We start from the raw sequence: 13,902 nt of genomic DNA, 5'->3' as shown, positions 1-13,902 counted from the left end.
GGATAGCAAAACTAAGAAAGCGAAAAAAAAAAAAAGCAACGAAGCAGAAACGCAAAGGTTTCACCACGTGCGACCCGCCTAATGCAATCGCGTGCATTCGAGGACACGTGCTCAGCACACACACGAAAGTAGCCTTGGATTATAAGAAGAGGCCAGGGCCACGCCGTGCCTATGCGGGAGAGTGACCCCTCGTCTGGCAACGAGCGAAGTTATTTCAGGCGTCGTTCGATTTCCTCTCATGCATAACAAAAGCGGAGTTGCTAGATGCGTGCCTGAACGTTCGGCAAAGCACTGACATCACCAATCGCTTCAGCAAAGAAGCCTTGTGTCGGACAAGGGTGGCTTGACGATCAATAGCTCGCCATTGCATAGTGCGAATTAAGCGCAAAAAGACATCGGGCACAAGCCGAGAGACAATACACGCAAGAATAGGCCACCAAGGTGAACACACACATATATATCTTTTCCCTTACCATATTCTCCTTTTGTGGCGTTATAACTGCCTATTACGTGTTCTATGTTTTGCTGCTTCTTTTGCTGTTCCTGAAGTAGTGTTCTGCCCGTCGCTGCTGCCACTGAAGGACACTGAGGTGGACTCCATAACGATATTATCTCAGAAAAAAAAAAAAAAAAACATTATGTGGCTGTTTCTTCTGGGTATGTAACGCGTGTCCGGCAGCAAAAAAAAAAAAAAATTACAGGTGAGAAAAGTAAATTCAAAAATTTTCCTGCCACTCGATTCAAACTTGTGACGCCCACACCGAGGAGTGGTTGCCGCCGCTTTGTAGTAAATGGCTAAGCAGCCTCTGAGATCCACTCTGAATCTGTGTCGGCGCACGCAGCTTACTTGCGAAATCGGCGGCTGATGGCGACACCTGCATTTACCTTTTTGCCTTCTCAAGCTTGCAAAAACACTATTTTCAGTAAGAGTGGTTCTTTTCTAGTTAGAATGCCGCTGCCTATGGATCCAGGCCAACTTCCATTTCTCCTCAATGTCCCTTGAAACTGGGTTGCAGTCAAGTTCCAGAGAGCAAATTTTTTCCCAAACCTGCCACAGATTGCGCACTTACGACAAACAATGGCAATTTGAAATTTAAATTATGGCCTCGAAAAATGCTAACACAGCTAGTCGCAAGCGAACACACTGTACCCTGCTCGCGCTTCATCATTCTTTTGGGAGGGGGTGGGCGGGGAGACAACATGGCGAAAGGCTTCCTAAAGTTCAGCTGTGTAACAGTGGCTCAAGCCTCCAATTGCACAACCTAGCGGCCAAGGCACAACTATAGCGGCTCAGTCGCAGATTCCTGCAAGTACAACCCGACAGCGCGGGCGCTAAGCCGAGCTGTGCAAACGACGCATCCTCTCGGCGCGAGCGTTGCGTGTGCAAATGGACGAATCCCCTCCGACCAGCTGCTACCGCCGCTCGTCGCTGCCGGCAGCACGCGCCAGACTGAGGAAGAAAATGGCTTCCGCAAACCTAACTGCTCCGCCATGTTGCGTGTGTGTGTGTGTGTCCCCGGCGGCCGAGCTGCAGCGCGCTCATTAGGGCGGGGCGAGCGAACGCTGTTGCAAGGGTTCGCCCCCAGGCCGGCAGACCCTTTCCTGTTACCCCTTGCACGCGGAAAAGAAATATTTTGCACGGTGCCGACAGATGTGGCGACTCGGTCCAGGCGTTAGTTTCCTGCAGTGAAACCGAAGATGCAATGGTGTGAACACAGGTGAAACTGTGCTCTAGCCCCCCTTCCCCTCCGCTTCTGACGGCCTATAATCCGCTAAAAAAAAAAAGAAAGAAACGCGGCAGTGAGACCCTATGCTTACCAACGTGTTTGACGACGCCAGCTTTTCACGGACGAAAAACTCAGTAACTGCGCAGTCAACTGGCTTACAAAGAGTCCCAAAGCCGCCTTGGTTGAAGTTTTAGAGAGGTGTTCCAAACCCCGCTGTGCCCCAGATAGTGGACACTGATGCACTCCTTGAGCATCATGTAAAGCTAGGATATGTTCAAATTCACGCAGTTCACAGTTTGTGACGGTGTCCCGCTTTCTTGAACTTAGTCGGTACCAACGCTTCTAGAACCATGGCCTTAATCACTAGTGCACACATTCCCCCAATCAGACCAATTTCTGCCACCACTGAAAATTCTCCAAGCGCCCTTATAGCCCACTCTATACCTATTCTAACCGCCCGAATGCAGACTAATGCACGGAACTTGGGAAGCCGGAGAAAGTGGCGACGCCCGCCGGCCATCAAACCGGCGCCGGCCTTGAAGACGTCCAAGGAGGTCGCGCTAAACGCCCTCCCTGCGGAAACCATCTCTCGCCTTTCCTTTCGCAACTCCTCCGGCGTGAAGAACAATGGCCGCATCACGAGCGTAGCCAAGTGAAACGCGCAGAGATCGGCTGAGTATGCGGCTAGGCTTGGGTGCGGCGCCGACGACCCACCAAGAGTCGCTCGGAGCGCAGTGTTAATTAGCCATGAGAACGCCGACGCATTAGCGCCAACAATAAAAAAAAAAGAGCGCGCTACAGCCACTTCGAAGGCAGCAACCACGGGAAGCTGCAAGACAGTAAGAGGGAGAGAGGGTTCAGAGTCGCCATACCCAGAGCTTGAAACTTCAAGCACTTCCAGCATGTACTGTAATAGCATACGCGATCCAGTCTGTGTCGAACGATACAAGAACGAAAAGCCGCCGCGATGGCTCAATGGTAATGGCACTCGGCTGTTGACCCGAACGACGCGGGTTCGATCCCGACCGCGGCGGCCGAATTTCGATGGAGGCGAAATTCTAGAGGCCCGTGCACTTTGCGGTGCCAGTACACGTTAAAGAACCCCAGGTGGTCGAAATTTCCGGAGCCCTCCACTACGGCGTCCCTCATAGCCTGAAGTCTAGTGTTTGACGGAAACCCGTCTGGTCGGGATGGTACATGACGAAATTAGAAGGCGCCAACCAAAAGAAAGGATGAGATGACGTTTCGGGAACAAGGCTCCCGTGGGGGAGCCGAAACGTCATCTCATCCTTTCTTTTGGTCGGCGCCTTCCAATTTCGTCACCCTCATAGCCTGAATCGCTCTGGGACGTTTAGCCCCATAAAACCAACATAAAACCAAGGAAACAAGAATGAAAGCTTCGGTACACACCGCATTGGAATATTGGACATGCGTAAGTCCCAGTGGCTCTTTTCAACCCGGGCTAGCGAAATCCGAGAAAAGCAATTTTGATCGCATTTAAAACTACCCGGACAGAGGACGCTGCGGCGAACAAGACTTTCTACGTGGCCTAGTTCCGGAGTGTTCGAAACAAATTCACACTAGTGAACTGTAAGAGACCTATCACCGTAACTGTCCAAGGTAACTGCGCTAAAAAGTTTTCCAGTTCGCTCTATTTAGTGGCATGGATATTAACTACACTTACGATCGTATATAGCAGGAACGCAAAGTTGGCACTTGAACACTACAACCGCAACACCGCTCACAGCCTTCAAGAAAAGTCAACGAAAGCCCTCGGTCTCTGTCAACTGTAGGAGAAAGTTGGGAGTGCTTTTGCTCAGAAGAGACGCGCGACGAGGGTGGACACGTGACCGAAACGCAAGATCATAGAATGTCTGAAAGAGATTACCCGCATACACAGCTCTTGAAGTCACCAGTTCGCCTTCACAAGTGGTGCAGACAAAACAAACCTCGACCTCCTCAGCTTATCGCGAGCCTCTTACGCAAAGATCCGCTCCCCTCTCCCTATCCGTTCCTCCACAGATCACACGCTTTCGCCAGTAGACTACACGTCGCTGTCCTTTCGCTGTCCGCTCTTCCGAAGCTACAAGCGTCCTCCTTGCTTTCGCGGAGAACCAGTCGACACCGCACTGCTCGCGCGGACCGTTCAAGGGAGAAAGCAGCCTTCTCCTGGCCAGTTCTCTCTCGTCCCGTTTCCGTCTCCATTCAAGCGTACTGTACACAAGGTTGCCGCCGTGGCGTCACTGAGAAAACACTGCGCGCGAGTGGATAACGGCGCTCAGTGGTCAGCTTTCAGTGAAAACAATGAGCGCCCCACCGGTTTCCTTGGACGCGTCAGCAGATAAGTAACGTGAAGCAGCAAGTCAAACGTGACGGAGATTATGACTCGGTCAGATCCGCAGGCAGAGAAAGAGAAAGGGAAGCCACGGGTTGCGACCCTGTTGGCATGCGCGGCAGTAAAGGAGGCTTCAACATCTTTGTGCTAAAGGCGCTGGGGTTCTTCCAAGGCACTACTCAGCGCCATGGGCGTCCGGAAGGGGGGGCAAGGGGGGGCGGTTGCCCCCCCCTTGGAATTACGGATATTATTTATGCACTAGTAGAAAACAACTACATAGGTGCCGCCTCCCCCATAACCGGCCATCGGGTGCACCTCCCTGGAAAAAGTTCTGCGGACGAGCGCTACTGTGCGCAGTTTCAATGCACTGCAGGTAAACACATCGACAGGCCATTATCGATTTCAACTCTTAGAAGCGATGTTCGACAGAACATGAGAGCTTATAGTCGACGTTTTCGAGGCGCAATCCGCACGGCTTTCAATCTGTTCCGACATGCTTAGGAGCTGGGGCTGTGGTGCTCGGTCGGCTACACACCTTCCTACCACTCGTCTAGATGGATAATCGACAAGGCCCCAGGACAGTGTGCGAAGAACGTACGAAACGCTCGCAGCTAAATCCGACCGACGATGACAAACCGCGCCGTTCCGCTACGCGCAATGTCGATTTGATTCACGCAGGATGAGGCGCATTTCTGTGCTCGTCGAGAGGCGAGCTGACGAGGAAAAAAAAAAAGCGAATATGATCGATCGAACGCTTCAAACTACATTTTTGAAACCTGCCTTCACCACTTCTCGCGGAATAGATAAGACGGAAACTAGAGGAAAGTTTACTAAAACAAAAATCAATACAAGAAAGAAGCTAAGAATGCGTAAGCGGCTTCCGTTTCTCTGCATCCAGCCATCACCGGGTAGGCAATCTTCACAAGCAAAGAGAAGCAAAAAAGAAATTGTTAAAGACGACGGCAGCGGAGCAGACTACAAGAGAAAAGAAAAAGACAGCACAACGAGCGGTGCTGAAGGATGCTCCCGCAATATGCGCTCGAACAAAGATAAAGCTCGCAAGGAGCTAGGTTTTCGCTGGAAAGAGAGCTATAGCTATAGCCGGGCCGCGGACGAAACTTTTCTGGCGTTCTACTCGGGTCGTTTAGGCGCGCACGCACAGCACAGCAGCGGCAAAAGCAACAGCCCTGAAAAGTCGTAAAGCGATAAAAGCGTGCCCACAAGACTCCTCTCTACCGCCCATCCAAGACACGCCGTTGCCTCTTCATATCTGCACGCGACGCGAGATGAGCTTCGCGGGGCCCTACGCTACGGGGACGGAGCGAACGAACGAAGAAAAAAAAAAAAAACTAAACCGCGAAGACAGAACGACACCGCATAAAACGCCGCGTCGCCGAATTCTATACGGAACGGGTACGAATTTCGAGATATACCGCAACCACGCAACCCGCGCATGTCGAGAGTTCTTTTTCCCTTCGCATATACATACGCGACTGCATAGTGTCGACACGGCGTTTCAGATAATGAAGAACACAAACCGCCTCCGTTGGCTTCAAGCAACACCGGAAGAAACAAACAGCCGCCTCGATTTCTACGGGCTGAACGAATTGGTCAGTATTTGCAGTCTTCACTACGATGGAACTTGGGGCGTGCTCACTGTTTCGTTAGGTTGGGTGACAATCGGAGCACAATTTCGGCCCAGTTTGCCGCCAACTGTAGGGGGTATAGAGTAGATGCAAAGAGTCGCCTCCTCAGAATAGAAGCCCTCCTGGGCTCCGCACAGTTTTTCTTAGTGTTGCGAATATATTTTGAGAGCGATATTTGAAGAAAAGTGACGACGGTAACAAGATACACGATTGGAGCAACGTAGTTTAGAGGCCAAGCGCAAGTTGATATCCCAAACCAAACCAAGAGGAGGAAATTGGCATAAAAGGGACATGTTACATGGATGGCAGACGACCTCTGGTCTGCTAAGGGGACAGTCTATTCAAGTGCAAGGACTAAAGCAGCCGCGAGAGGCTGAGAGTCGGGTAAAGTCAGACAAGACTGTACTACGACCTTAACAGGATCAATGGGGAATGGGGAAGGGACTTCCTAGAACCCCGTCGTCGTTCTAAGCGTCTCGGAGCACCAGTATCACCCCCACGACCCCCGGAGCTGTCGCACCGTAAACGCCGAGACGAGACACAGGGGGGGGGGGGGGGGGGGGGGGGGGCGACCGTAAAGAGGGCTGCGCCACTAAGCTCCGGGCGGCTACTGTGATTCGCGGCGTAGACAGAGGGTGATGAGAACGAGACGGAGTGGCTGCCAGACACGAGGTCCAAGTGCGGACGAACGCTGTGGGAGCCTGCAGAGGCGTCGGCGCATCACGGGTTTCCCCCTCCCAACAGCAGAGTTTCGGGTTGCGGCTGAGCCTCTGCCGAGTAAGGACCGCCGATGAGCCCAGTCCGCCAGGGCTGGCGGGTCCTCACGCAGAACAAAAAAAGAAAACAAAACAAAAACAAGATGCGATGAACAAAAAATGTGCCATAGAAAAGCTGCAACCTGACGCTCGTGCCTTTGCAGGTTTCTTTTTTTTTCTTGACAAGGCCGTCGGTGACGTATTCACGCGTCTGTACGGCTAGAAACCAAACAAGAAATACGACGCGCCTGGCATGACGCTGATGACGACATTGGCTGCGTACACATTGAAAGCATTAGACGGGACACGCAAGAGGTTTATAAAAAGAATCATTCGCGCGCTTACTTTCCGATTCCTTTTTACGCGGTTGCTCGTAATATCGATTAATAGCTCTTTGGCGCGCTGTTTATAGGGCGAACTTAAACTTCCGGAGAACCTTTCACCGCGGCCTATTGAAAGCGCTTCGTCCTTTTAGTCACCACCAGTTTTTGCGCTCCCGCGCCCCACGGCTTTGTTTGGATCCCTTTCATTAGAAAGGGTCTAAAGTTAGGCACACTATGCTAAAGGATCGGCGATGTCTCAATATCCGCGCAGCAACCTTATCGCACGATAAGAGTGTTTATTTGAGCAGGCCGCGCGCGTTATCGTGTTTGGTGTCACATTGACGGAAATGACGAAGTAGCGACTGAATTCCGAGCTACCGACAGTGCCTATTCTTCCTGTAGCGCAAGCCAAGAAGACTCGCAGCCCGGAATTTCCATAGCTGCATCCAGTAAGACCACCCATAAAGCTACGCGCACACTCAAGGGCTATCAGGAGAGGAAGGAGTGGGGTAGGGGGGGGGGGGGGGGGGGGGGTAAGGGACTTTAAACCGTACATTTCTTTCCCTTGGTACATGGCCAAGGTTGACGGCACGAGCTCTTTATCGCCTGTGTACACGCCTCATTGAAACCTCGTCCGATGCCAGAATACGACGGTTGCGTGGAGTAGCGAGCATAACAGAAAAAGCCTCAGTCTAGACTCGCGAGCAACTTCAGAGCACTCGCAGAGAAAGTGCCAGCGCGACATCCAATCCAGCAGTGCGGGCGGTGCTGGTAGTGAAAATGGAGGAATGATGATCTTCCCGCTCGCGACAATCTGCCGCATGTAGCTCAACTTCTCTCTAGACCGAGCTCGTTGGGCTACTCTACAGGGGCTGCTCGTGTTAACGAGATGCGCCGCGAGCTGATCCGCTCGAAAGCTTCTCAGAATAAACCAGCCAGCCGCATCACAGTTCTCGCGGGCGTACGCATTCCTGGAAGATCGCTCGAAGCTGACGCGTACACAAGGCGAGCTCCTGTCGGCGTGACGCAAGGATACCTTCTTTCCGCGCTGCTCTCTACCTACAAGTTTGATTCTTTCAAGGTCCGCGACTTGTTCGGATGTTCAGTATTCTCGCAAGATATTAAATCACCGACTTCTAAAGCTACAGATCACAGTCACGGGGAGCTCTGACATGTCTTCGTTGTTTTTCTCTGTGCAGGTCTCATTCCTGGACGAGGACCGGCGCCTCCGCTTAGGACGCTGAGACAGCCGTTGTTAGGTTCTGGGATGTCATTTTGCTTCACAAGCATAGCCTTGCCTTCTGGTATGAACACGAACCTTCTAAACTCGCGGCTGAAATGGAATTTCTACGCCTGAGAACTGTAATGGACGATCTCGCGGCCTTGACAGCCGCATACGCAGCCCTTCGGAATAATACTGCAGCGCCGAGGGACTCAAAATGGATTCAGCTTCGCCCTAGACGTCGAAGACGAAACTGGAAGCGCCTTAAGGTCGGCCACGCTCGAAACACCACAACGCTGAGCCTCGTGCATCGCGCCGAGATGCCGGGCGCGTACGGGGCTGCCGACATGCCCCGGGGGCACAGCCACAGAACGGGGCAAGTGCGGCAGCGGCGCAGGTCTTCAGTATGCGAGGAAGCACCCGACTCCACCGGGTAAGCGGGCCCCCCTGTGGGAAACGCTCAAGGACTCCGGGGACCCAACGCAGCCCGAGCAGCAGCGCGAGAGCTGCCCTGCTCGCTTCTGGTTCTCCGGGACTGCCACGTGGTGCGCCGTTATCGCCACGGGAGCAGCGTGGCTGTCTCGCTCGCTCCAGGACTGGGCGGTGGCGGCTGTGCACTCTGTGTGCCACGTGGTCGTCGCGCACCTTGCACCGGTTCGCGGCCGGTGGTGTGTCGCAACTCCTGCGCTGCCGGATCCTACAAGACGTGGGCGTGCTTTCCAAGAACCCCCCCCACCCCCCAACGTTGTTTGTGGAGCTAGCTACACTGCAGTACCTACGCGATAACCTAATACTTTATATCGGTGAATAGCCCTAGCAGCACAGTTAATCGGCCCAGTATCTCAATTGGATGTTTTCACTCCGGTCCTTTAACGGACCGGCCTTCAGCAATACGTTTCCAATATTGGCCCAAAGGCCAGTGTTGCTTGGGAACCGCACCCTTGGAGGAAAGAAACGGTTTAATTTTGCACAACTGTCGCGAGTTTGTAACCGCGAGCCAGCAGTTGGGTGTGAACCGAAACGAACTGACGCCACCGGCTCCGCAAATTATAAAGACTTTCGACCGAAACTATATAAAAAAAAATCTGCACCAGACTTCTCACACTACGTACGCGCGGCTGAAACAACGCGACAGTTATGTGCCCAGCTTGTTCGACACGTACAGACACAGTGCCTTCTTGAAACAGAAAGATGATGAGCCTGCCTATCGCTCATTGGACAGGTTGGTTGCTCCACCGGTTCTCTCCAGTTCTCTTCTGTTTCTACCACTGCTCGTTCAACGCGTATTCACTGCGGAGCCGGAAGAAGAATGAACGAATGCCTAGTGGTAGACTCGCGAATGGCCAAAAAGGTTCCTCCCACCACATTGGAATCTTTCTTTTCCACTTTGAACGACGCTCCTCGGTTCTGGCAGGAGTTCGGCGTGCACGGATTCTTTTTTGCTTTTCCCACTCCCGCCACAGCCATTGTCTGCGCGATGACAAAAGCGAGCTGGCCGGGCGTCAGGTGCGCCGCTTCCAAACGCAAGCCAGGCGACAGGAAGGCGTGCAGTGAGCTGACTTCCGGCCTCTTCTTTCTCGGCTCGCATTTCCCCACCTCTCTTTCCACTCATTTATTTGCGCAAGCGCGCCGCTAACGAGCTCCTTGGCGCGCTACATCAGACGCCGTCGGGTATCACAATGTAGTAAACTGTAACGCCACCTAACGTTGTTCTCCCAAGCTTCACAACCTGCAGCAGTAATGCCGTCTTCGAAATCGCCTCCCGATGGGGCTAGCTGACATGTGCCCCGGGCTCGGCACTCGATAGGAAGAAAGGTCAATCTTGAATAAGACTACCACATACACTACCGACTATTACGTTCCAAGTGCAAAACACAATGTTTATAGTATTTGGTATCACCCATCTAGACGGACGCCATGGACCCAGCACCTTTTAGAGTAAAGAATGCCATTTCGGCGGGGAGAAAGAGGACATATATATGACATGGCGCGGGCCCGCCAAGAGAATCCGAAAACCGAGCTAATATCTCAGCCAACGACTCACGGGTGGGAGGCCCTCTATTCAGCTCATTCCTGAGGGACCAGGAGCAACTCTCCGAAAGAGCACTGCCAGCAGCGACAGTCAACAGAGTTCCTCACTAGGGACTCCAACCACAGCAATCCGTAAACTGTCAGTTAAACATTCTCACCACCACGCGGTTCAAGCGAGGGCGATTACGGTACTTGTTAAAGATTGGCAGAAAAGAACAATAAACTCCGCTTCCCGCTTGCCAAGTATTCCCCATAATAATGAATTCGTCTGTATGCAACGACTTTAAAAACGCCTTTCAGTCTATTCAGCCGAAAGGAGCTGAAAGCACGTTGAATGTTAAGCACGCGAACTCCCTCGGCACGAGGTGCGATCGAACACGAGCATTAATATCCTCATGCGAGATTAGTTAAAGCCTAGCAGAACCCGTTGATAAGCGGACACTTCAGTACGAGATAAAATTCGCCTAGGAAACGCGCCACAGGCGGCTAACCCAAAGCAGAGCGTAATACAGGTTTCTTTATAATGTGGGATTGAGTATTCTGTAAAAGGACAAGCGTGAAAAACGTACAAGCTAGGTGCTAAATGATTTTACAGTCGTGTTACTTAGAAAGATGACGGATGTCAGATGACAGGACACACAACACGGGGATCGAACTCACGACCTCCAACCACTAAGAGAAAACATTGGCCGCTGCAGCCCTCGAAGCGTAACTCACGCTAAACATAAGCGCAGATAAAAACGATTTAAACAAGAAACGAAACAAAACGTACACACGTCATGAGAAAAGGTCACGTGACGCACGGCCCCTCCTGCTTTCGCGTCAGCGGCTTCGATTTGCTGCCGTCTGCTTTCTCTGTCATGTGTCATTTAGTTTGTTTTCGCCCACACGGGGTCGTGGGCTCCCGATTTAGGTGGCGGGGGTCCTATCTAAGCGATGCCGCACGTGTGCTGTGTTTTGAGATCGAAAGCTGGCCACCGCGCTCGTCTAAACAGGCCAGCTGTTGCTACTCAGGCCACGAGTTTTATACATCTTCCAAAAACTTTCCTTCGGCTCTGAAGGGCAAGGACCATAGAGTCCAACTTTTCGCCGTAAACCAATCAAGAATGAGGAACACTCATTGCACGTGAAGGGAGGCGTGGCTTCGTGCAGGCTGCGAAGCTTAACACTACTACACATGTTTACCTTGGCAGCGGGATGCTACCTGACTTTCCTGGCTACCTGATTTTCCTGCATTCAACACGGTCGGCACACGTGACCACTTTCGGGTAGCCCGAACAAGCCCGCGGCCCAATCGATCGAGCGAAGCTGCACTCGCAGGCAGGCGGCTCTAAGATGACAGTTAAAATGGCACCGCACAGTTTAAGAACGAATGATAACTGATATCCGTGGATCACGCTGGGCACGTCACGAGTCGGGGCGATAACTGGGCATCTTGAGCAACGAATAAAAAAGCCACCAATCCCGAAGGATGCCTCGACGAATGCGCACAGTGACCATCGGCTAAGTTGTCAGAACCGCGAAGTGTAATCCGTGCCACTTCGTCGGAGTAAGCGATAAGCCATCGAGACGCGCAATCTTGGATGAATGGGGGCAAATGGTAGCACGAGCAGGCGACGGTATCCTTCGGTCGATGATTGATGATGAAGGCGTAATCCGTAGAAGTACCGACGACTGACTGCAAGGCAATAACCTCCGCCAGCATGTCAAACAGTCGCGCATCTTTTGACACAGGCCGTTGCAACCACGTGTCTGAATTAGTCTATCTCTAAGCAAGCAAAGAAAAAAAAAACTGAAAGTGCAATTTCGTGTTTCATTACAAGGTGAAGCTGTCTAGATAACGCAGTGGGTAACACGGCAAAGCAGTAAAAATCTAGTCGTCACATGGGCCACAGCAGCAGATAAGTCCGACGGGCCAGATACAAACGAGGCGCGAAACAGGGGTACCGACTACTTCTGAAACCGCTCGGTTCTGGAAGGAAACCACAGACGAGACCGGCATAGCCGTTTCTGGGCTACCACCAGCAGGGGTAGCCTTGGGGGGCACAGGGAACACAAACTGACCAAAAAAAGTGGGGTTCCAATCAAGGAAAAGAAGCTAAGAGTCACGATCTGGACCGCGGCCAAAAATCGATGAACTGATTTCGAAACAGACGCCGCGCCGCTGCCGGCGCCCTGGGCTCAGAGCCGGCTCTCGGGGATCGCCGATGCAGCAGTACCGTTCGCTTCCTTCGCGGCTGCGCACGTTTTAATCGCCCACCTGAGAAGAAACGCGCCGCTACGGGCGACGGAAAAATCTCGCAAGGACGTCTCCGGAGGATGCGACGAAGGGTCCACTTCGCGACGCCGCTAGCTCCCATCGCTACTGCAGGTAGCGCGGGCGGACATTTTTAAATGGCGGACTCCGGTCATAACGGTCGCCTTTCGCGTTTGCGGCCCTCGAGCCACTCTCGTTTGGCGCATAAGTCGGCGGGGATCTTTCGGAGCGAATAAATTTCGGATGCCGCAAGCCGGGGGCTGTGGTCGCCGTCGACCACCCTTTCCGCACCACGCGCTGAAGCGGTACGCCGAGGACGCCGCTGCCGCATGGGTTGTGCGGAGCCAGGGTCATACATCTACAGTGTTGCCGGCATTAGGCCGCAAACTGGGCCACGGGTCCGGCGCCCGCACCGTAGGCGCAACGACCTTGTTCGATGGCTGGCGTCGCGTTTAGCGGCTCGCTGTAACCACACGGGTCGGCGGGACGAGCGCAGCCACCGACAGTACGGACGGTGGCAGAAGCAGCGGCCTGCGCCGGCTTCCGCGGGGCCAGAAGCGCCGCAAGGTGCGAGCCGGCGGGGGTAACCTCAGCGACCGGTTCGCGTGACCTTACCAGCGCTTTCCCTGCGCCAGGCGTCGCGCTGCCCCACCCCATCTAGTCGGGTGCCGGCCCGGCAGAGAAAATAGAAATATCTGGCGATTGCCTTCTCTGTGCCACGGTCAAGGCTGATGCGGACACCGCGGCCCGACACTGCAGCGCTCGCGCGGGTGGGCAGGGCAGGTCCGCGCGCGGTGTTCGAAAGTGTCCGCAAGGACTCGGGGGCCCCTCCCCGGGCACGGTCGTCCCCAACCGGGGCCCGCCGCAGCACTCCCACGACCAGGGGCCCGGCAAAATCAATACGGAGCGAAGGCACCGATCGCCATTTGCGCCGGCGAAGAGCGGCGCCGCAGTGCTTCGCCCAGCGGGGCGCGAGCGAGCTCGCAGGCGCCAACAACAACACAAGCAGCAAAGACCCGGGGCACCCGCCATGTTGTGCGGGGGGCCGGCCGCCGTGCAGGGCCGAGCGCGTGAGCGCGACGTTCGTGAGCCTTACCTGATCGTCCTTTCCTCTGTCCGCCATGATGACTCCCTCAGGAAGAGATCACTCTGCGCGGAAAGGCTGTATAAGTACGATGCGCACCAACTACTGACGTAACAGCGTCGCCCTACCGCTACGGACAGCCACGCAGCTCTGGCTCTGCGCCGGCCCTTGCTGAGAGCAGCGCTGGCGACGGCGGCGGTGGCTGCCTGCTGCTGCTGCTGCGGCTGCCCGTGCGCCGGTCGTGGCCGCCGATCGCTCGCGCTGCGCGCCGCGCCGCCTCCGCTGGCGCCATCTCGTGCGCCGGCGCCGAAGCGCGCGCGTGCCGCCGCCAGCCACGTGAACGCTGCGTTCGCCGGGCGCTGGCGGCTGCCCCTTTCCCCTCACTGTTTTGCTGTGTGTGTGTATGTATACTTGCTGCACGAACGGTCCCGTTACTTTCCACCGGGGACATAGGGAGCGTTTTTCCTTCGCTTTTGTGAGCCACTCTTTTTTTTCCCCTCACTCTCCCCCGCCTCACTTCCC

At 54.1% G+C, this 13,902-nt stretch overlaps 1 protein-coding gene across 1 annotated transcript in view; it reads right to left on the bottom strand.

The window, feature by feature from the left end:
* Atpalpha (sodium/potassium-transporting ATPase subunit alpha) overlaps positions 1 to 13,635 on the bottom strand; it is a 116,948-nt gene extending 103,313 nt beyond the window's left edge. The window contains exons 1-2 of the mRNA XM_089549845.1: positions 13,509 to 13,635; positions 13,393 to 13,445 (exon numbers count right to left, since the gene is read on the bottom strand). Of these exons, the coding sequence (XP_089405971.1) occupies positions 13,393 to 13,419 (27 nt within the window). The 5' untranslated portion in view covers positions 13,420 to 13,445; positions 13,509 to 13,635. The remainder of the gene's footprint in view (positions 1 to 13,392; positions 13,446 to 13,508) is intronic.
* Positions 13,636 to 13,902: the final 267 nt, after the last annotated feature.

This window comes from Amblyomma mixtum, chromosome 6 (genome assembly GCF_055824585.1).
Source record: "Amblyomma mixtum isolate Tamu chromosome 6, ASM5582458v1, whole genome shotgun sequence".
Classification (NCBI taxonomy): domain Eukaryota; kingdom Metazoa; phylum Arthropoda; class Arachnida; order Ixodida; family Ixodidae; genus Amblyomma; species Amblyomma mixtum.
This window is presented reverse-complemented; position numbering and strand designations above follow the sequence as displayed.